Source organism: Saccopteryx bilineata, chromosome 2 (assembly GCF_036850765.1).
Source record: "Saccopteryx bilineata isolate mSacBil1 chromosome 2, mSacBil1_pri_phased_curated, whole genome shotgun sequence".
NCBI lineage: Eukaryota > Metazoa > Chordata > Mammalia > Chiroptera > Emballonuridae > Saccopteryx > Saccopteryx bilineata.
In genome coordinates, this window is record NC_089491.1 from 135,674,310 (window position 1) to 135,696,817 (window position 22,508).

Consider the following 22,508-nt stretch of genomic DNA (forward strand, 5'->3'; position numbering starts at 1 on the left):
CTAATTTTTTAAATGAATACTTTACAGCAAATTTCTGAACTTTTCCAATTTTTTTACACTTTTGAAATTCTTCCAAATGCATTAAACAATGATACTCTTTCTTGTCCGTTAGATGATATTCATAACTTGGCCCACTTTCTGCATATTTGCTCTCAGTTTCTTTGAAAACAAGATCTTCAAAGCGATGCTCAAACCCTGAGTCTAAATATTTCCCACAGTTGACATTTAAGCTAACCAACACCATCCTAATTTTGGAAAGGTTTCTAAAATGCAACCTAAAGCCTGCCTGTAATTATCTTGCTTCTTTTTCTATGCCAAACAAAAAGTAAATTTCATAAAAATTCAAAAGAAATTATTTGACTTCATAAAATATTTGCAAGAATAACTTTGTTTTCTAAATGTTAAACTTCATTTCCAATGAACGAGTGAAAATCTGGGTGTCCAGAGAATGGTAGTACTTTAGATAAAGGCCTTAACTCTTTTAAGTAGAGAAAATACAAGTTCTCTTGGATTTTCCCCTTCAGTCAAAATTCCATCAAACCCACGGGTGAGCCTGACCAGGCAGTGGCGCAGTGGATAGAGAGTCGGACTGGGATGCAGAAGGACCCAGGTTCGAGACCCCGAGGTCACCAGCTTGAGCGCGGGCTCATCTAGTTTGAGCAAAAAGCTCACCAGCTTGGACCCAAGGTCTCTGGCTCCAGCAAGGGGTTACTTGGTCTGCTGAAGGCCCACGGTCAAGGCACATATGAGAAAGCAATCAACAAGCAACTAAGAAGTCGCGATGCGCAATGAAAAACTAATGATTGATGCTTCTCATCTCTCTCTGTTCCTGTCTGTCTGACCCTGTCTATTTCTGCCTCTGTAAAAAAAAAAAAAAAACAAAAAAAAAACCAGGTGAAATTCTCTACTGTGTCCCCATGTCTTTTCAAAACACATCTTTAAATGCTATCTTGCACTAAATGTACATTAATGCTTGCATGTAGTCCAGATATAAGTCTGGAGAATACCATTTTTGTTTTTACACAGAGACCTCCTAACCGTCAGTGGAAAATGTTCTTTACACTTCCTTTGATCAAAGCCAAAATATCTAAAGGCCTTTTAATTGTGACTTGTAACAATTTTCTTCTTAGAGGATTGTGTTCACTATTTTCTAAGCATCTAGTCCCTTTTAACTGTGTATAATGTTTAGAATTATGAACAATCTATATATTCAGTATTGGGGTTCTATAGGTCATCAGCTTCACAAAAGTTTTCTGAGAAAGCATCACATTTGGCCCACTAAAGAATAATCTTCTGTTTTCTTCATTCACAGATTCATCCGTAGCTCCAAATTATTTAGCTTGTTTACATTCTTCAGTGAGATTATTGCCTTCTTCAGAATACCTATAGCTTACAGATTAAATTTAAATTTAAGGCCCTGGCTGGTTGGCTCAGTGGTAGAGCGTTGGCCTGGCGTGCGGGGGACCCAGGTTCGATTCCCAGCCAGGGCACATAGGAGAAACGCCCATTTGCTCCCCCCCCCCCCCCCCCCCCCGCTTCCTCTCTGTCTCTCTCTTCCCCTCCTGCAGCCGAGGCTCCATTGGAGCAAAGATGGCCCGGGCGCTGGGGATGGCTCCTTGGCCTCTGCCCCAGGTGCTAGAGTGGCTCTGGTCGCGGCAGAGCATCGCCCCCGGATGGGCAGAGTATCGCCCCTGGTGGGCGTGCCGGGTGGATCCCGGTCGGGTGCATGCGAGAGTCTGTCTGACTGTCTCTCCCCATTTCCAGCTTCAGAAAAATACAAAAAAAAAAAAAAAGTAAAAAAAAAAAAAAATAATAATAAAATAAAATAAAAATAAATTTAAACACTAAAATTTTTAATTATTTGATTTTACATTTTTATTACTTCTTACATGGAACTTACTTTATCATACTCATAAAACACTTTCAAAATACCAGTATTACTATTAACAATAAAACTACACGCCTGACCTGTGGTGGCGCAGTGGATAAAACGTCGACCTGGAAATGCTGAGGTCACCGGTTCGAAACCCTGGGCTTGCCTGGTCAAGGCACATATGGGAGTTGATGCTTCCAGCTCCTACCCACTTCTCTCTGTCTCTCCTCTCTAAAAATGAATAAATAAAATAAAAAAACAATAAAACTACACAATGAAGTTAGTTCTTGGCAGTTTGCACAACCAGAGAGATTAGCTCTTTCCTGCTGTATAGTTGCAAATATTTTGTCCAGTGAATTATTTCTCTTTGGTTTTACTTATGGTATTGGGGCCACACAATTTAAAAAAATGTAATAGAATTTATCAGTCTTTTATTGATTCTAGATTTTGAATCATATAAATGCTTTCCCATTGCCCCATGGTTCTAAATATAAGGAAATCTCCCCAATGTTTTTTTTATAGTTTTTAGGGTTTCCATTATTGTTATGTTTAGTTAACTGATCCATGTGAAGTTATCTTGGTGTGCAGTATAAGTTATGGATCAAAGTTTACCTTTTTCCAAAGGATACTCAGTTGTTTCAACAACATTTATTTAAAACTATATTTTTTCATTGTTTTGTAACATCGTTATTATATATCAAATTTCTTTTTCTTATTTTTTAATTTTTTTTATTAAGTGGGAGGCGGGGAGGCAGAGAGACAGACTCCCGGATGCAACTGTTATCCACCTGGCAAGCCCTCTATGGGGTGATTTTCTGTCCATCTGGGGCATTGCTCAGCAACCGAGCCATTTTAGTGCCTGAGGCCAGGCCATGGAGCCACTCTCAGTGCCCAGGACCAATGTGCTCAAACCATTTGAGCCATGGCTGCAGGAGGTGGGGAGATGGAGAGAGAGACAGAAAGACAGACAGAGGAGAGGGAGAGGTGGAGAAACCAATGGTTGTTTTTCCTCTGACCAAGAATTGAAGCCTGACCTGTGGTGGCGCAGTGGATAAAGCGTCGACCTGGAAATGCTGAGGTCGCCGGTTCAAAACCCTGGGCTTGCCTGGTCAAGGCACATATGGGAGTTGATGCTTCCAGCTCCTCCCTCCTTCTCTTTCTCTGTCTCTCCTCTCTCTCTTTCTCTCTCTCTCTCTCTCTGTCTCTCCCTCTACTCTCTGGAATGAATAAATTTAAAAAAATTAAAAAATAATAATAAAAATTAAAAAAAAAAAAAGCCTGACCTGTGGTGGTGCAGTGGATAAAGCATCGACCTGGAAATGCTGAGGTTGCCGGTTTGAAACCCTGGGCTTGCCTGGTCAAGGCACATATGGGAGTTGATACTTACAGCTCCTCCCCACCTTCTCTCTCTGTCTCTCTCTCTCCCTCTCTGTCTCTCTCTCTCCCCTCTAAAATGAATAAAAAAATAAAATAAAAAAGAAATCTTTAAAAGAAAAAAAGAAAAAAAAAAGAATTGAATCCAGGACTTCTACATGCTGGGCCGATGCTCTACCACTGAGCCAACCAGCCAGGTCCTCAAATTTCTTTATGAACTGGACTGGTGCATAGACTAACAATTATGTTTCATTAGTATGTCTGTCTATTCATGTACCAATTCTACACTGTCTTCATTATGAAAGCTTTATAGTATTTTAGATGTCTGGTAAGACCAATCTCTCCTCATTGCTTTCACTATCGTATTTACTCCCTCTAGTCCTTAAATTTTGTTCAGTTATCATCTATTCTAAAAGTTCTTTTCTGAACCTCTTGGTCTGTGTGAAAGTGACTCTTTTTCTGGGCTCCTTTTGGACATTGTTCATTCTTGTGTATATACATTATATTGAAGTAATCTATTAATGGTATCATGAATTATTAAAATATAAATCTGTTAGCCAAAAGTTTTTTGCAGATGGGGAACCTGTATTGCCTCCACTATTTTTTAATTAAGTGGAAGTAGGGAAGGCAGATACAGACTTTCACATGAGCCCCAACTGGGATCCACCTGGCAAGCCCCTTACTGGCAAAGGCTACAGGAGGGGAAGAGAGAGAGAGAGACAGAGAGAGAGAGAGAGAGAGAGCTGGGAGGAGGGGGGAGAAGCAGATGGGAGCTTCTCCTGTGTGCCCTGACTGGGAATCAAACCCAAGGCATCCACACACCAGGCCGATGCTCTACCACTGAGCCAACCGGCCAGGGCCTGCCTCCACTTTTTTTTTTTTAATTTTCTATTTATTCATTTTAGAAAGGAGAGAGAATGAGAGCAAGAGAGAGAGAGAGAGAGAGAGAAAGGGGGAGGAGCAGGAAGCATCAACTCCTATATGTGCCTTGACCAGACAAGTGCAGGGTTTTGAACTGGCAACCTCAGCGCTCCAGGTCAATGCTTTATCCACTGCGCCACCACAGGTCAGGCCCTGCCTCCATTTTTTAACTGCCAGTGTCTAGTGCCAAATAAATGCCTTCCATATAGTAGGAGTAAATATCTGATTAATCTTTGATCAGATCCTTCCTCCCCTGTGCCCCCTACCCACATTTTTTATCCAGTTTCTATTTTTATAAATGGCTCCTCAGTTTACACAGGAGCTCACAGCAAAAATTTAGGAATCATTCTTGGCAATCTGTACCCCTTCATCTTCAGTTTGTAATAAATAACCAAGTTTTATCAATTCTTACCTTAAAATATTTCAAATTTACCCACTTCTATCCATTTTATGGCCACTACCCTAGTCTAAGACCCCATTATTTCTTGCATAGATCACCTAATTTCTGTTTTCCCTATTTTAATCCTTGCCTTCCCTTTCTATAATCCATTCTTTATCAGAAAATCAAAGTGATCCTTTAAAACAGTGGTCCCCTAGCCCCGGGCCACGGACCGGTACCGGTCCGTGGGCCATTTGGTACCAGTCCACAAAGAAAGAATAAATAACTTACATTATTTCCATTTTATTTATATTTAAGTCTGAACGATGTTTTATTTTTTAAAAATGACCAGATTCCCTCTGTTACATCCGTCTAAGATTCACTCTTGACGCTTGTCTTGGTCACGTGATACATTTATCCGTCCCACCCTAAAGGCCAGTTTGTGAAAATATTTTCTGACATTAAACTGGCCCATGGCCCAAAAAAGGTTGACGACCACTGCTTTAAAACACAGATGTGAGCCTGACCAGGCGATGGTGCAGTGAACAGTGTCATACTGGGACACTGAGAACCCAGGTTCAAAACCCCGAAGTTGCCAGCTTGAGTGTGGGGTCACTGGCTTGAGCCGAAGGTCACTGGCTTGAACAATGGGTTACTGGCTTGGCTGGAGCCCCAGTCAAGGCACATACGAGAAAGCAATCAATGAACAACTAAGGTGCTGCAATGAAGAATTGATGTTTCTCATCTCTCTCCCTTCCAGTCTGTCTGTCTCTCTCTCTCTCTCTTTCTCGCTAAAAAAACCCAAAACAAACAACCCCCCACAGGTGTGATTATAAAACCTATCAATATGGACAGAATATTAATGGATAAAGTTTAGAATCCTTAACCTGTCCCCCGAGACGCTGCCTGATCTGGAGCATCTATCTCTACCTTTCCAGCCCCAACTTGTCTCCCACCTGCTTAATCTGGCCTCTTTCTCTTCTTCCAACTTCCTAAGCTCTTTCCCTCTTGGAGCCTTTGAATATACTCTTTCTAACTTGCTGGAAAACCCACACCCTGCACCTCCGCCACACTTCTGATCTGGTTGTATCTATGCATCTTCCAGGTCTGTGCTCAGAAAAGTTTTCATCGACCTTCTAGTATAATTAAAGTACTCAACTGAATGGCCATATTGCCCGCCAACATTTTTCTTATCTGTACTGTGATTTTTTAGTCATCCGAAGTTTCTTTATCTAATGTTTATTTTTCACACTAAATTACTATTTCCCTGGAGGCAAGGACCATGTTGATATTCTTTTCAGCTGGATAGATATTATCATCAACTATCATAAAGAACAGCACATTAATAGGATTTAATAAGCATTTCTTGAATGGATGGAATGAATGAATGAAGAATTAATTACTATTGAACCCTGAGCAAGAAGCCTGAAGGAACAAATTCTCTATTTCCCCTTTAGGGGGAGACACACTCTTACTAGAAATAGCATGGGACTTAGCCCGCACAAAATTCTGAAATCAACCATAACTTGCTTCTCAAGTACCTGAAATTGATTCAGAGAATCCAATCATTTCCTTGCTAGTAGGATTCTCCAGGTCAATCTGGATCACCCACTAGTACCAGGCAAACGGCATTTCCTCTGTTCATTCTCATCTTTCCCTTGAACAATCTTAAAATGTCTCCTGCTAGAGTTTGTCCACTGCTGTCTTGAATTGCTAGGAAAATTCTCTGTAAGTGCCTACATTCTTAGAAAAACAGTATCATAAATATGTAATTTAAATACTATTATTAACATTATTATTTGTATTTTTACTATTTTTTTTTCCAAAATTCCTCAGACAATCACTATAAAATCTCAAAATCTTTCAAAATTATTTGGATAGTGAAAAGTATGGGTGAACTGTAGGGCCAAAAAATAATAAAAATATTGATGAAAAACTAATTTAAGAACATAATACAGTGATTCATAAATTTCCTGAGCCTTGGGGAAAGTTAAAGGGAAAAAGAAAAAGAGTGAAGTTTGAATATTGAGAGCATGTCTGTCTCTGAGCAGTTTCTGAAAGAAGTCCTTGTTCAATCCTGATGACGTATCTTGGGAGACTACCCCTGCTGCACATTAATGCTGTTCTTTTCTCGGCTGAATTACTTTCTCTAGGACAGGGTTTAAGTGTGTAAAAAATTTTATGTGGCTGACATTATATTTCTCTGAACTTTTTTTTTTCATTTCTTTTGCTTTTTTTCATTTCTTTTGCATTTGCCCCCCCCCCCCCCCATATGCCTTGACATTCTTTCTCAGAACCTGTACAGAGAGGCATTCCACTATTCCTATCTTTGGGAGGGCAGATCACTTTAGTTCAATTCAGTGTGTATTTATCCAATGCCTTTTGTGAATTTGGGACTGTGTTATGACAGACAGCTAAGTGCAGGAAATCTAAGTTCCTGTTTTAGAAGTGTTTTCGATATAACTGGGAAGACGAGGCATTTGGTAACCTTCTTGAACAAATAAAAAAATAATATCAAAATGACATAGATTAGAACCAACATTTATATAGGTTCCCAAACCGCTCTGCACAGATGTGATCTAAGTTTTGTGGAATTAACCCTTGGGGTACCTGTTGTTACTTTTCTCTTGCTGTACAAATCAGTTAAAGGAAACTTACATAATGTAACTGGCTTAGATAAAGTAACTAGAGCTACTGTTAGAAATGGAACTTTAGTCCTGATGGTGTCCATATAATATTACATTGTTTCTAAAATAAGGAATATACTATAAGCAGTAGCCCTAAAACTTGAGGAAATTCAAAGAGGAAATACAATATAATATTAGTGAAGGAAAGCTTATTTTTCACCACTAGTCTGTCGCTTGGATCTTATTTTTCGCCTTACTTTGTTCATTTTGATTGATTTCCTCTCTCTCCTTTGTTCTTAGGATATCTCAAACTTTCTTTTGATTCTTTTCTTTTTCTTTGATGGTGGGAGAACTTATTTGGAAGGAATCACTTCTTTCTTACTTTCTTTAGGAAGGATGTCAGGAAAACTTTGCCATCAACATTAGTCAAGTGGCCCCTGAAGAGGGATAAGGCCTTTTTAGACAGTAGAATGATTAATGAGTTCTGGCCAGAAGCCAGAAAACTGTTGTGAAAAGCTTCCTGTAACCACTTAGAGAGTTGCAAGGCAGAATTCCTTTCCCCCATCCCACTGTCACTCTAGAGGATTGCACTCAAAATCACAAAAGGGTTAGGAGCCAGCAGGTGAAGAAAGGAGTTTTTCACTCCAAAAAGGCCTGTGGCCAATAGTAGCTACAATGCTTAAAGAACAAGACACTCAGATCTGTAACTAGGACAGCTGGATGGCATCTTCTCACAGAGACTGAATACTGACACAAGTTGAACAGTGATAGCAGCAATAATTACAAGCAAAACATCATTATCAAATTTCTAGTTCATATTTCTGCCAAGTTCTGAAAATAGGAACACGAGTACTGTCGATCAACACTATCTAATGAACCCTTCTTGGGAGCAGCACTGGAATTAGCAGGAGAGAGGAGAAAAAATAAAGAAAAAAAGTCATGAGAAATATAATGCATTTTTTAAAAACTAAAAACAACTTATGGAATCACTTATAATCAAAAAACAAAGAACAGAAATAAACTAAGATATATCAAGATGGAGTCAAATGTTAAATGCAAGATTCATAGGATGTGATCAAAAAACTTTACTTTTTGGGTTTTACTATCTTTTAAAAATAGTTACTGTGAGGTGATAATCTTCCCCTGTCCCTGAATGGAAAATTGAGCAGATTCCCTGACTTTTTGGTTCATTCTTCTATAACTGACAGTTGCTTTAAGTAAAAAAAAAAAAAAAAAAAAAAAGAGTCTTGATTTAGTAAAAAAGAAAAAAAAATGCTTCCAGTCCAAGGTGGTAAGCAAGTAGTTTAGTCTTCACTCTATAGTCTAAGACTTCTCCTCCTCCTCCCCTAAATAAGGCCTCGGGGTCTGGTGGCTGCCTGCCCGCCGCAGCTTTCTCCTCAACCTCTCCTTCACTCCCACTAGTGAACTGCTATTTGCTCTGCTGTGTGAGAATGGGAGGAGGCTAGACAGCTGAGAGGATAAGGTAGCTCTGTTTTGATAGGATGGATCTGTATGACCTGGATCTGACTTTCTTTCTGTATTCAAGTTTCTTTGGAGATTGCCATCATTAGAGACCTCTTATTTGAGTGCTTTTGTCCTAGACAGATACAGATGGTTGCTTGTGACAACCTCTGTAGGTTCTAGGATTTCTAAGTCCATCTCTATTTTCTGGTCACTGGGTCTCTCCACACCTCCAGACAGCCCTTTTGAATAGACCAAAGGCAACCCCGTGCTGTCTTCTGTGTGACCCCTATCAGGCTCAGGGAAACATTTACACATTTGTTATCCCTGTCAAATCTGGGACTACTAGTGGGTCCCAATGCAGCCACCTCTGCTTTGTGGCTGCTGGCTTCTTTAAGTTTGTAGGTAAGCCTGACCAAGTGGTGGTCAGTGGATAGAGCATCAGACTGGGACACAGAGGACCCAGGTTTGAAACCCTGAGGTCGTCAGCTTGACCACAGGCTCATCTGGTTTGAGCAAGGCTCATCAGCTTGAGCCCAAGGTTGCTGGCTTGAGCAAGGGGTCACTTGCTCTGCTGTAGCCCCCCCGGTCAAGGCACATATGAGAAAGCAATCAATGAACAACTAAGGTGCCGCAACAAAGAATTGATGCTTCTCATCTCTCTCTCTTCCTGTCTGTCTGTACCTATCTGCCCCTCTCTGTGTCTCTTGCTGTCTCTGTCACATACACAAAAAAAAAGTTTGTAGGTAAGAATTGGTGCAGTTCCCTGTGTTTTATACTTGTAAGGAACAATTTTCTTTTTCTTTTTTTTTTTAATTTTTTATTCATTTTTAGAAAGGAGAGAGAGAGGGGAAGAGAGAGAAGGGGGGAGGAGCAGGAAGCATCAACTCCCATATGTGCCTTGACCAGGCAAGCCCAGGGTTTCGAACCAGTGACCTCAGCATTTCCAGGTCGACACTTTATCTACTGCACCACCCCAGGTCAGGCCAAGGAACAATTTTCAAGCTCTCTAGTCCCACAAAAGCCCTGCTTTCATCTTGAGGAGGAGATACAGCACACATACTGCCTTTCCGTCTGGGGATGAGGGGAGTGGGAACTCAACGGCACAAGCAAACTTCTCCCCAAGGAACATCTTCGCAGACCCTCCTTCTCGACACTATCTGGACCTCACTGTGAACTAGAACCCTTCTTCAACATTGACCTTGTACATAAACACTTCATTGAAATACTCATCTTTAATTGCAATCAACCATTTGCAAATCTGTCTCCCAGCCCTTGACATAAAGGGGATGTATTTCCATCTCTATCTTCCCTGCACTGCTCAGCACACAGCCGAGAACAAAGTAGGTGTTCAGTAAATGTTTGATAAACAGATGAATAAATGGATCTGAACTCGCCTTTGGTTGTTCAGTGGATTCTCAGAAACACTATAAAATAACCTATACAAATAGCCTATTTTATTTATGACTACTCAGGGAACTAATCATTCTTATATTTGTAACATGCTGGGAGTTCCCAAGAATTCATATACCTTAGCATTTATCAGCCAAGATATTTTGAGCAATGAAACAACATAGGAAAAAATTTCATCTTTTTCAAGGAAGAGGTGGATAAATCAACATTAAATAGCTCAGGTTTTTAGAAAAGTTGTGGGATGTCAAATCAAACACATAAAATTCCCCAAAAGATGTGAGAATTATGGATATTGTTTGAGTAGTTCATTTTGAAATCCTAAAACTGGACAGAACAGCAAAGAAATAAAAATTATATTTAAAATATTTAACAAAATGTTAATGTGTTAAACATAGGTGATGAACATAATGAGTTCATTAGACTGTTGTTTTAGTTTTTTCGTATGATTGCATATTTTATCTTAAAAATGACTTTTAAAAATTGAAGCTAAGATTACCAATGTTTTTACCTTGTTCTAGAAATGAGAAGCCAGAAGCAAAAATGTAACAGAAACTTCATAGACTCGGCCTCAATAATATATTAGTAATATATTAGTATATTATGGCAACCATAATACTAATTTAGACTTCTAATTTGGACTAGGGAGTAAAACTTTTGGAAGAAGGAATTTTTGCTTAGGAATTAGGTAGATTCAGAATTCATAAAAATAGAAAGATATTTAGAGATCACTTTAGCCCTTGCTCTCACTTTACAAATACCCCTTCACTGCAAATGAAATAATTACCAATCTCAGAGCCAGGACAAAAACCTAGCTCTTCTTTGTTATCTTTTATCTTTCTTTTTTTTTTCTTTTCTGAAACTGGAAACGGGGAGAGACAGTCAGACAGACTCCCGCATGCGCCCGACCGGGATCCACTCGGCACGCCCACCAGGGGCGACGCTCTGCCCACCAGGGGGCGATGCTCTGCCCCTCCGGGGCGTCGCTCTGCCATAACCAGAGCCACTCTAGCGCCTGGGGCAGAGGCCAAGGAGCCATCCCCAGCGCCCGGGCCATCTTTGCTCCAATGGAGCCTTGGCTGCGGGAGGGGAAGAGAGAGACAGAGAGGAAGGAGGGGGGCGGTGGAGAAGCAAATGGGCGCTTCTCCTATGTGTCCTGGCCAGGAATCGAACCCGGGTCCCACGCACACCAGGCCGACGCTCTACTGCTGAGCCAACCAGCCAGGGCCTTTATCTATCTATCTTTCTTTCTTTCCTTTCTCCTTTCCTTTCTCCTTTCCTTTCTCCTTTCCTTTTCTTTCCTTTCCTTTCTTTCCTTTCCTTCCTTTCCCTTCTTTTCCCTTCCCTTCCCTTCCCTTCCCTTCCCTTCCCTTCCCTTCCCTTCCCTTCCCTTCCCTTCCCTTCCCTTCCCTTCCCTTCCCTTCCCCTCCCCTCCCCTCCCCTCCCCTCCCCTCCCCTCCCCTCTCCTCTCCTTTCCTTTCCTTCCTTCCTTTTCCTTCCTTTCCTTTCCTTTCCCTTCCCTTCCCTTCCCTTCCTTCCTTCCTTCCTTCCTTCCTTCCTTCCGTCGTTCCTTCCTTCCTTCCTTCCTTTTCCTTCCTTTCTTACTTTTCCTTCCTTCTTTCCTTTTTCTTCCTTCCTTCTTTCCTCCCTTCCTCCCTTCCTCCCTTCCTCCCTTCCTTCCTCCCTTCCTCCCTCCCTCCCTCCCTCTCTTCTTCCCTCCCTTACTCCTTCCCTTCTTTTCCTGTAGCATCAGTGAGAAAGAGAGAAGGGGGGCAGGCAGAGAGATGAAAAGCAACCCCTCATAATTGCAGCACTTTGGTTGTTCATTGATTGCTTCTCATATGTGTCTTGACCAGGGGTTCGAGCCAGTGACCATGGGATCATGTCGATGATCTCCTGCTCAAGGCAGCAACACCACACTCAAGATGGCGACCTTGTGATTTTTGAGCCTGGGACCTCAGCGTCCCAGTTCGATGCTCTATCCACTGTGCCGCCACTGGTCAGACATATGTTTTATGTTTTTTCTTTCTACCATTCTGGTTGGCACATGCTATTGAACAAGAGTTACTAAGGCATGGAACCTCTGAGAAGGAACATATGCCACCCTTCATATATAGTACTTTCTTTTGCTGAGTCGTTTTGACTCTTATCATTTCTATTGCATACAGGTGGGAACTTCCTTTTGTGCAGTGGATTTCTGAGCCAGAGCAGTAGTAGACCCACTAGATGAAGGCTGGAGAGGCAATCACCAGCCCCTCAACAGGTCAGTGTGTGAAGCCATCCTCTGCTTTTAGAAAGCTAGGGGTGGCGCCAATAAAAGCATCACCTTAAGCCAGAGAGAGGAGACTTAGCAGGCCTGGGTCCCTGGTATTTATTACATTTCTGCCTCTTACCTTACTAATTCCCTGCCAAGTAGGGTCCATGGGGTTTATGGGAGAATATAGAACTGGGCTATTAATGTGAGTCACATAGTTCTAGATACAGCAATGGGAGTTTGAGAGGTACTGACTGAAACAAGGTTAGGTCTAAACAAGATATGTAGATGACTTGATTTTTCTTATCATCTTCCTTGCTGGTGGTCAGAGGAAGGACTAAGGTTCACAGATAAGTTCCTCCATTTTGGACCAGTGCATGCCCCTGTGTTTGGAGGTTTAATGTTCTTTAGGGCCCTAACATAGTTTTCTTGTTTAGAAGCAATGGGCATAGAATCAAACCATTTTCAGTTCACTGATTTGATCAAATGCCTTAGAGTAGTTTAATGGATGGGGGTGAGAAACTCCAGCTTCCACATAATCTCATTCAGGTCCCTTCAAACTTTCCCAAGTTACTCTATGAATTAAAAATAATGTAGTTGGCCCTTGCTGGTTGGCTCCGCATGTGGAAGTCCCAGATTTGATTCCCGGCCAGGCCACACAGGAGAAGTGCCCATCTGCTTCTCTACCCTTCCCCCTTTCCATTCTCTCTATCTCTCTCTCTCTCTTCCCCTCCTTCAGCCAAGGCTCCATTGTTGCAAAGGTGGCCCAGGCACTGAGGATGGCTCCATGGCCTCTGCCTCAGGCGCTAGAATGGCTCCGGTTGCAATGGAGCAATGCCCCAGATGGGCAGTGCATCGCACCCCTAGTGGGCTTGCTGGGTTGATCCCAGTTGGGCGCATGCAGGAGTCTGTCTGTCTGCCTCCCTGTTTCTCACTTTAGAAAAATACAAAAAAATAAAATTAGCTACAAGCTCCAATCAACGCTCCAGACTCACTTCCCATCAAAGGGCTGCCCCCAGGCCCTGGCCGGTTGGCTCAGTGGTAGAGCGTTGGCCTGGCGTGCAGGAGTCCCAGGTTCGATTCCCGGCCAGGGCACACAGGAGAGGCATACATCTGCTTCTCCACCCCTCCCCCTCTCCTTCCTCTCTGTCTCTCTCTTCCCCTCCTGCAGCCAAAGCTCCACTGGAGCAAAGTTGGCCCGGGCGTTGAGGATGGCTCTGTGGCCTCTGCCTCAGGCGCTAGAATGGCTCTGGTTGCAACAGAGCAATGCCCCAGATGGGCAGAGCATCACCCCCTGGTGGGCATGCCGGGTGGATCCCAGTCAGGCGTATGCGGGAGTCTGTCTGACTGCCTCCTCATTTCCAACTTCAGAAAAATACAAAAAAAAAAAAAAAAAAAAAAAGGCTGCCCCCAAACCACTCTCCTACAACGCTGTCAATGACCAAAGCAACCTTTAATCCAGAGCCTGGAATTGGTGTCTTGCAGGCTAAATGTTACCTGCTTTTAAAAACAATTCTTTTTTTAAAAAAATGTTACCAACATTTGCAATTTGGAAGAATTCACTTTTTAAAAATCTGGATTTCAGCTTCTTTGGAAATATTAGACAATCTTACCATAGCAGAGTGGCAGGAGATGGGGGACACATTCCCGCATGGCAAAAATCCTTTGTGTTTGGAACTCAAATGAGGCACACTCAGTGTATGATTTTTTTCCAGTTTGCCACCCTCTCACTGATGTACACAAATTGTCTGAGCCCTGCTTTATTTCCAAACTGGTTAATTTTTGTTGCATAGAGAGCAAGCTTTGGAAAGTGGGTACTGGAGCACTCTTGGTTCAACAGGCTCTCAGGTAGATCACATAGGTAGTCTGTGTGGGCTGCTTGGCTCTTTACATGCACTGCTATGTGCTACTGGTTTCAAAATGTTTATGCTCTATATAAGTGATTTTTAAAACATGCAATACCTGACTATTTATTCAGGGGTACTGACCTCTTTTCCCTTAGATTGTCAAAAAAATGACAACAGCCAACACAACAATGCCACACAGTGTGAACGAATCAAAATTATACCTATTTTTTTTTCGGGGGGGGGGGTGGTGGTGTCAGGTCAGCCAAATAAATAAAAATAAAATAAATTTATTTTCGGTGTGCCGCAGAATTTTGGTAACTAGTTTATGTGTGCGAGATGAACAAATTTGAAAACTGCTGCTTTATATAGGAAGTACGTCACAGAGGCGTCGGCATCAAAGGGGACCGCTCTTGTTAGCATGTACCTCTTTTTCAGTGTTGAACATTTGGGCTACAACTCCTGGGTGGTTGTTTATCTTCTGTATAGCTCCTTCTGAGGGCGGGCTGACGATATCCAGGAGCATTCCCAGGCGCATAAATGCGTTCCAATATTATGAATTACTCCGGAAGTCTCTTTTATCTGCCAAAGACACTTTTTACTAACAGTTCAGTCTCCTAAGCAACTGAACCAGTGTAGTGACTTTAGGAATACTCTGGGAACCAGGTGCCCAGGCCTGACCTCAGATGGAGACAGTGGGAGGCAGTGTGGGGCATGATGACCCCACTTCAGGTCTGGTCCAGGCAGGTGCAGCCCTCAGAATCGTCCCAAGAGCCGGGAGAATGAGCCTTGCCCTCGGGCAGCGGCCGGAAAGTACCACACTGCGCCTGCGCGCAAAACCTGTGAGCTAGGCAATCAAGTGACCCGTTAACTAGGCTGGGTAGGACGGCAGATGCTTCACGAATCTGCGCAGGCGCGTCCCGCTTACGGACACTGATCAGTGCGCAGGCGCCCATCCTAGTCGCTTCTGAAGTCCTGTAAACAGAGGGGCCCGCTGCTGACATCTTCTGCTTCCGGGTCACGCCTTGACAGCTGCTCTCACGACCCAGCTCAACCCCACGGTTCGGTGAGTGCGGCCCTCGCTGCGGGAGTGCCTGCATACAGGTTCTCTAACCCGGGGCACCATGCCCTGTAACGCTTTCCCACTCCCCGCTCGGTGTCTGCGAGCCCTCGAGCCTGAGACATCGTCCCGGCCTCGGGGAGATCGGGGCGGTGGTTGGCCTGCCTCTGGGGCTCCCGCGGCGCATTTGGACGACCCTGTCAAAGTACCAGCTCCAGAAGACCTGCCGGGATGGCTGCAGTCTTTGGGAAGCCAATGCGGAAAGTGACACCACGCATCCTCGCATTTCGTGCCCTTACCCTCTGCCCGCCTAGCCTTGGCTAGACCAGGCTGCCGCGAGCTCTCCCCCAGCAAATGTGGGGTTGGGGCGCCTCTGGCTGGGCCGAGGGTCTCCCCGTCACGGCGGGAGCGGTGACCTCACTAGCACCAGAGCTTTGAACGCCGCCTCTCCTCTCTCCCACTCTGCTTCTAGCTTCGCAATATAAACCCCTTGGTGTTTCCTCTGCATCCAAAATGAAAGAAAACGGGGGAGAGAGGGCTTTCAGCTCCAGCCAAGGAAAGGAGCCACTTGGGGGGGTAAAACCTTGCACGGGTGCTGCCCAGAGATAGGTCGAATTTAGATTTCCTTGACCCTTTCTGACAGTGAATGTTGTCAGTATACTACCCCAGAGTTGCACTCTTCACCAGGAACTTGGAGGCAACAGCAGAGAGCTACTGGTCATATTCTGAGTTAGATGTTCCAAGAGCGTCCTCAAAATGATTACAGGTGATTTAACATCTTCAGATTATCACAGCCCAGAATCAGTTATCAGAGCCACTTCAATCTAAGCCTTCCACTTTAGATGCTCTGTCTTCTACCCCATTCTTGGAATCGCTTAGAATGCACCTCTGCTTTTTCCCTTTTTCTTGCAACAAGGAAGTATGAGATACAGACCTTTGTGTCTGAGGAGTTTAGCGGTTGTTGCAGAGATTATACCAATCCTAAATTATCTAGAAAATTTCAGAGACACATAAACAGGTGTGTAAGCTGATAATAAAATAGGGGGAAAGAATTTTCAATTTGAATCATTGGTATGTATGAACTGAATATTTTTACTTTGCATTCTATTAATTAGTACTGTATATATTTTAAACAGATAAATGGCTACTGATTAGCAAAATAGAAACCATTAGAGTTTATAGTATGTTACATAATGTATGAGGGGATACTCTATTACAAAAGCAAAAATTACATTGTATGAAATGACCAAAGTAATTTTAGGCTTTTTCTCTTAGTGATCAACACATGCATAACGTGTTTAATTATAAGTCTTGAATTTTTTTTCTTCTTTTCCAATTGAGAGGAGGGGAGATAGACTCCTGCTTGCGCCCGACTGGGATCCACTGGCAACCCCATCTGGGCTGATGCTCCGCCCATCTGGGGCCATGCTCACAACTGAGCTATTTTTAGCACCTGAGGTGGAGGCTCCACAGAGCCATCCTCAGTGCTTGGACGATATGCTTGAATCAGTCAATCGAGCCACTGGTTGTAGAAGGGGGAGAGAGAGAGAGAGAGAGAGAGTCAGAGAAGGGGGAAGGGGAGGGGTAGAGAAGCAGATGGTTGTCACTCCTGTATGCCCTGACTGGAATCGAACCTGAGACATCCACATGCCTCACTGATTCTCTACCACTGAGCCTACTTGCCAGGGCCAAGTCTTGAATTTTTTAAGATCCAAAATAATAAGCTTTTACATTGTTTCAAAAAATATTTATTGAGAACATGCCATGTGCCAGGCACTATTGAAAATAGCACTATATTTACCCCCAAGGAACTTATAGTTTAATAAGAACATGTACTCTAAACAGTTAAACATAGCTGATATTGCATACTATATTTTCTCTGTAATTTTTGATACATGCTTTCTCATTGAAATGCTCCACCTTGTCTGCTTTAATTTAAATGTTTCCCAACTAGTATACGGCCAAACTTTTATCATAGTTGAATTTAAGTATATTGCGTTATTTTCTCCTTCCATTCTAGAACCCTCTGTCAGGTGATTTTAACATAAATTGCCCAAATTTATTTCTCAGTTGTCACAAATGGCCAGTTATTAAAGTTTTTCATTCATTTTGCACTGAAATCTGCTTATTTCCCTACAACTGCAACCATTGGTGTGAACATTGAAATATTTTCTGATTTTATATAGATGACTCCAGAGTTGTTCTTCTTTTGCATTCCTTCCTTATTTTATAATATTACTTCAAATAGTTTCCATTTTATCTTTGCTGAAAACATTCAAAACTGTTTCATAGCCCTGGCCGGTTGGCTCAGTGGTAGAGCATCGGCCTGGTGTGCAGGAGTCCTGGGTTCGATTCCCGGCCAGGGCACACAGGAGAGGCGCCCATTTGCTTCTCCACCCCTACCCCCCTCCTTCCTCTCTGTCTCTCTCTTCCCCTCCCGCAGCCGAGGCTCCATTGGAGCAAAGATGGCCCCAGGCGCTGGGGATGGCTCTGTGGCCTCTGCCTCAGGCGCTAGAATGGCTCTGAATGCAGCAGAGCGATGCCCCAGAGGGGCAGAACATCGCCCCCTGGTGGGCATGCCGGGTGGATCCCGGTCAGGCGCATAAGGGAGTCTGTCTGACTGCCTCCCCGTTTCCAGCTTCGGAAAAATGGAAACAAACAAACAAACAAACAAAACTGTTTCATAGATGTCTGGTCATTAAAAATAAGTATTTGTTCCATAGCTTTTTCCCTCTTTTCTCACACTAACAGTCTCTTCCATGTCCTTTAGTCAGTCAATTAACCAATATTTATTAAATACCTACTTTTTGTGAGACACTGCGGATGGGCTGAAACCTTTTGTGAGACCTTACATGGGCAAAAAAAAAAAAAAAAAAAAGTGGAAGGCAAGGACCTTGCCTTCCAATTGATTACCGTTTAGATAGAGAAACCATATGAATATAACTACTGCAAGGCCAATTATAACAAATAACCTAAAGGGGTGCTGATAATAATAATGACCACAAAATACAGAGAAGGAAAAGAATGTTTTATGGCATCTTCAACCTTTAAAATATCCTGTTCCACCTGACCTGTGGTGGTGCAGTGGATAAAGCGTTGACCTGGAAATGCTGAGGTCGCCGGTTCGAAACCCTGGGCTTGCCTGGTCAAGGCACATATGGGAGTTGATGCTTCCAGCTCCTCCCCCATCTCTTTCTCCTCTCTCTCTCTCTTTCTCTCTCTCTCTCCCTCCCTCTCTCTCTCCTCTCTAAAATGAATAAAAATAAATAAATAAAAATAAAAAATAAAATATCCTGTTCTTTATATGATTCCATACATAGGTGGGACATAAAAATGAGACTCAGAGACATGGACAAGAGTATGGGGGTTACAGGGTGGGGGAAGGAGAGGAAGGGGGTTGGAGGAGGGGAGGAGCACAAAGAAAATGAGTTAGAAGGTGACGGAAGACAGTTGGACTTTGGGCGATGGGAATGCAGTATAATCAAATGTCAAAATAACCTAGAGATGTTTTCTCTGAACATGTACCCTGATCTACAAGTGTCACCCCATTAAAATTAATTAAAAAAAAATCCCGTTCCTTGTGTACTCTTGCTTTAAACCACACAGAACTCCATGGGGGCCTTGGGGCTTCTTGGGAAATCTTGTGCTAAACTAGATCTGAGTGTAGAACTGAGGTCCGAAGGTTCAGGTCATTTGTGGCCAGGTTTACCCAACTCCTTAACCATAATCAATCTTTTCCCCATGATTAAGAGAAAATTATATTAATTAATCACTGATCTGTTTGAAATCTGCTTTTAGTATTGGGAAGGCCTCAGAGGACTCCAACCCTTAAGGACAATGCACTCAGTGCTATTGTGTTGCTAAAACTTCTCTGTTTCAGGCAGTTTGGAGCATGTGAACATACCCTGAGCCTTGATGAGTTCCAGTATGTGGTATATTATGCAGAGCATTCAGAGCAAATACTCTCTCTCAGAGCGCTTAATCCGAACTATCGCTGCCATCCGTTCCTTCCCACATGATAATGTAGAGGACCTCATCAGAGGGGTGAGTGTGCTGTTATTGACATCGAGTCCTTGGGAGGTGAAGTGGGAAAGCTCCTGGGGAATCCTCGTAGATTACAGATTTGCAGCTTTGACTCAGATCAAGATTACAAAGAGTTTTTACAGTATTCTTCAATGTATTAACGTGACCATTGAAATACATTTTCTCTATGCTTTGCTTCTCTTCCCCTCTCCTTTTTGCTTTTAGCATCTGATATTTTCCTTTTAGAAACATATTGTAGATAACCCTGGTCTCATGTTCTTAGTAAAATCTCTGTCTGGTTATGGTGCATATGGGATCCAGCAAGTTCAAAGTCTTCTACACATGTTGTAGTAAGGGAGGAAGGAGACCAGCAAAGCAGAAGTGGTTTTCAAATCCTTGTGGTTTGTAATGATTACATGGAGAGATATCACCTGCCTTCTATCTTAACAACAGCTACCACTTCTAGTTCTGTAAAGAATAGTATCAGCCCCTAAAATGCATGGTGATTTTTGAATTAAGAAAACACTTTAATATCCGATACTTAACCATTGCTGTTTAGTAATTGTTACTTGACTAGTGTCTCCTAGAAAGTCTTTGATACCTTTTTCTGTGTATTATTCCTGTTGAAGAGAAAAGTTACAGGGCAATCGTTTGATCACTAGAAAATACATCCAGATGGTTACTTCTGTACATTCTTTTTAACAACTTTAAAATTCTTATTTACAGCCTAGAGCTCTGTAGCTGCTTAGAGTTGTGTGGCACAGCTGTGAGAAGAAAAACTCATACAGTGTTAGCTTGTTCTCAGCAAAAGTGGTATCAGAAGGCTCAGCAGCAGAAATTTTGTCACGTTCTAATTCTAGCTCTGCTGCTGAGTCACTCAGTGACTTTGGTCTGACTGTGGTGTCTCCATCTCCTTGATCAGATTTGAAAAGGAAGTACCAGCAGAGGGTGGGTGGGAGAGGATGCTGATACTAAGAGGCTACTTTGAAAATGTTTATAAACAAAAAGATAACATTAAGATGACTTTACTATTAACGATGGTCACCTGTTGAATGGCAAAAAGAGTGTGCCAGTTCTCCTGGCTTCAGCCTTTTTCAGAGCATGATGGCCATGAAACGCTTTTCCAGCTTTCAGGCCTGATGATAAAGGTTCCCACTGCTTTTACTTAGTAGGTTATATCCTCAGTGATATGTAAATGACCTCATGGCAAGCTATTTTGTGGAGAAAATAACATGCTTTAAGGAATCAGTAGTCCCTTTTCTTCATCTTTAGTGTTTTGCTTGGTTTGCATGTTAGCATCATAACATTTAATTAATGGGAATAGAAACTGGGACCACTAGTCTGTTGACAGTGCTGAGTTAGAACCCTCCTCCCCTCGGACTCAGTTCTGAGTTTTATCCTGCTCACTGAGCCAGAGCTGCGCACACTGATGGGAGTGTCCTTCTGCCCGCAGGGAGCGGATGTGAACTGCACCCATGGCACACTGAAGCCCTTGCACTGTGCCTGCATGGTGTCAGATGCTGACTGTGTGGAGTTACTCCTGGAAAAAGGAGCTGAGGTAATAATGTTTTTAACACTGTCATATTAATGACTCACTAAAACTTGAGCTTCACATTTTCTTAACATTTCTTTCTTCTCCCGTCTCTTCCTACCTTTCAGCTTATGGTAACATCGGCATAGCCAGTGTTAAAGCAAAATGTAATGGCAAATATATAAAATCATCCTGAGGATTTCATTCCTTTGCCTTTCTTTTGTGAGTTGTCCATAGCACCAAGAAGAGGGTCTCTCCGGGCCTTCCTTCTGGGTTGGTTTATATTTCCATTTAATCCTCTGATTGCCTTTTGACTGTCCAGGAGCTGTGAGTGCAGTGGTCCCTCAGCTCTGATTAAATCTACAGCATGTGAGACCTGCTACCAGATGCGTGCTGTTAATGCCACCCTCGCTGGGGGACATGTATCATTTGACAATCCCTTCTTCTGAACTGGCCTACTTGTGCCGTTTCTGCTCACTAATTTTTTTTCTGTTTTAGTGTATTTTGCTTCTGTCTTCTTTCTGATATGAGTATCTTAACATAAACACCATCATTAATTTATGTTGACATTTTAAAGCAGCAGCATAGTAGTACAATGAGTGATTAAAAGACTAGAATATGAAGCTAGACTTCATGGATTTGAATTCCAGCTGTCACTTCTAGCTGTGTAACCTTGACCTTGAACAAGTTACTTAACCTTTCTTTGCCTTGGTTTCCCTGTCTGTAAAATGGGGACGATAATGGTATCTTCTTTGTAAGACTGTAAATTGTTTAGAACACTGGCATGTGGTAATTGCGAACTGCTTGTTAAATTAGTATGTTGGCTCTTGGTGAGCAGTCTTGAACGTGCACGTGCAGAGGCACTGATTTGAATCAGACTTGCCGTGAAGGTGGCGTGCAGGCCCCACATACCAGGCAGTGAGCCTGAGGGGGGCCCCCGCGTCGCACCTCCACACAGCTTATTCTCTACCGTCATTATCTGCTCCACAACTGAGAATGACCCTGAACTGAACGCCGGTGATTAGTGTCAATGATGAAGGCGAAAATATCTCAGGGGAAAAAGGACAGTAAGCTAAATAGAAGGTTGAAGGTTGAACTCAGTTAAATATTTCAGTTTTTCTTTATTGCATTTTATGGGGGAAGATAATATATTTATGTTTGGGTTTTAAAGTCTTTGTAGGCCCTGGCCGGTTGGCTCAGTGGTAGAGCGTCGGCCAGGCGTACAGAAGTCCCGGGTTCGATTCCCGGCCAGGGCACACAGGAGAAGTGCCCATCTGCTTCTCCCCCCCTCCCCCTCTCCTTCCTCTCTGTCTCTCTCTTCCCCTCCCGCAGCGAGGCTCCATTGGAGCGAAGATGGCCCGGGCGCTGGGGATGGCTCCTTGGCCTCTGCCCCAGGCGACAGAGCGACGCCCCCTGGTGGGCGTGCCGGGTGGATCCCGGTCGGGCGCATGCGGGAGTCTGTCTGACTGTCTCTCCCTGTTTCCAGCTTCAGAAAAATACTAAATAAATAAATAAATAAAGTCTTTGTAGCCTTCAAAAATTATAGATGATGCTGAGTTTTAGCAAGCCAGCTGCTTTTCCAGCACTGGGGATTTGTCTCTTTCCTCCAGGTTCTCTGTGAGTCCACAGCATGTTTGCAGGGCGGTCCTCTGTGTGGCCGAAGAGCAAAGCAGAGCTGCACGGCAGAGCTCTGCGTGGCCTCATTATTTCTCAGTCTGGTTGCCCTTAGCCACGGGATAGAGTGAGTCATG

The 22,508-nt window shown here is 43.0% G+C and overlaps 1 protein-coding gene and 1 pseudogene across 3 annotated transcripts in view; one reads left to right on the forward strand and one right to left on the reverse strand.

Moving 5' to 3' along the window:
- On the reverse strand, positions 1-15,481 carry LOC136322324 (ERO1-like protein alpha; annotated as a pseudogene).
- Positions 15,075-22,508, forward strand: part of ASB8 (ankyrin repeat and SOCS box containing 8) — an 11,084-nt gene continuing 3,650 nt past the window's right edge. Inside the window, exons 1-3 of one of the 3 annotated variants that reach the window (XM_066257986.1) lie at positions 15,075-15,209; positions 19,084-19,247; positions 20,680-20,784. In XM_066257986.1, the coding sequence (XP_066114083.1) occupies positions 19,119-19,247; positions 20,680-20,784 (234 nt within the window). In that variant the 5' untranslated portion in view covers positions 15,075-15,209; positions 19,084-19,118. Of the gene's footprint in view, positions 15,210-15,827; positions 15,970-19,083; positions 19,248-20,679; positions 20,785-22,508 lie in introns of those variants that run through there. The other 2 variants (XM_066257987.1, XM_066257988.1) reach the window with 2 other exon arrangements.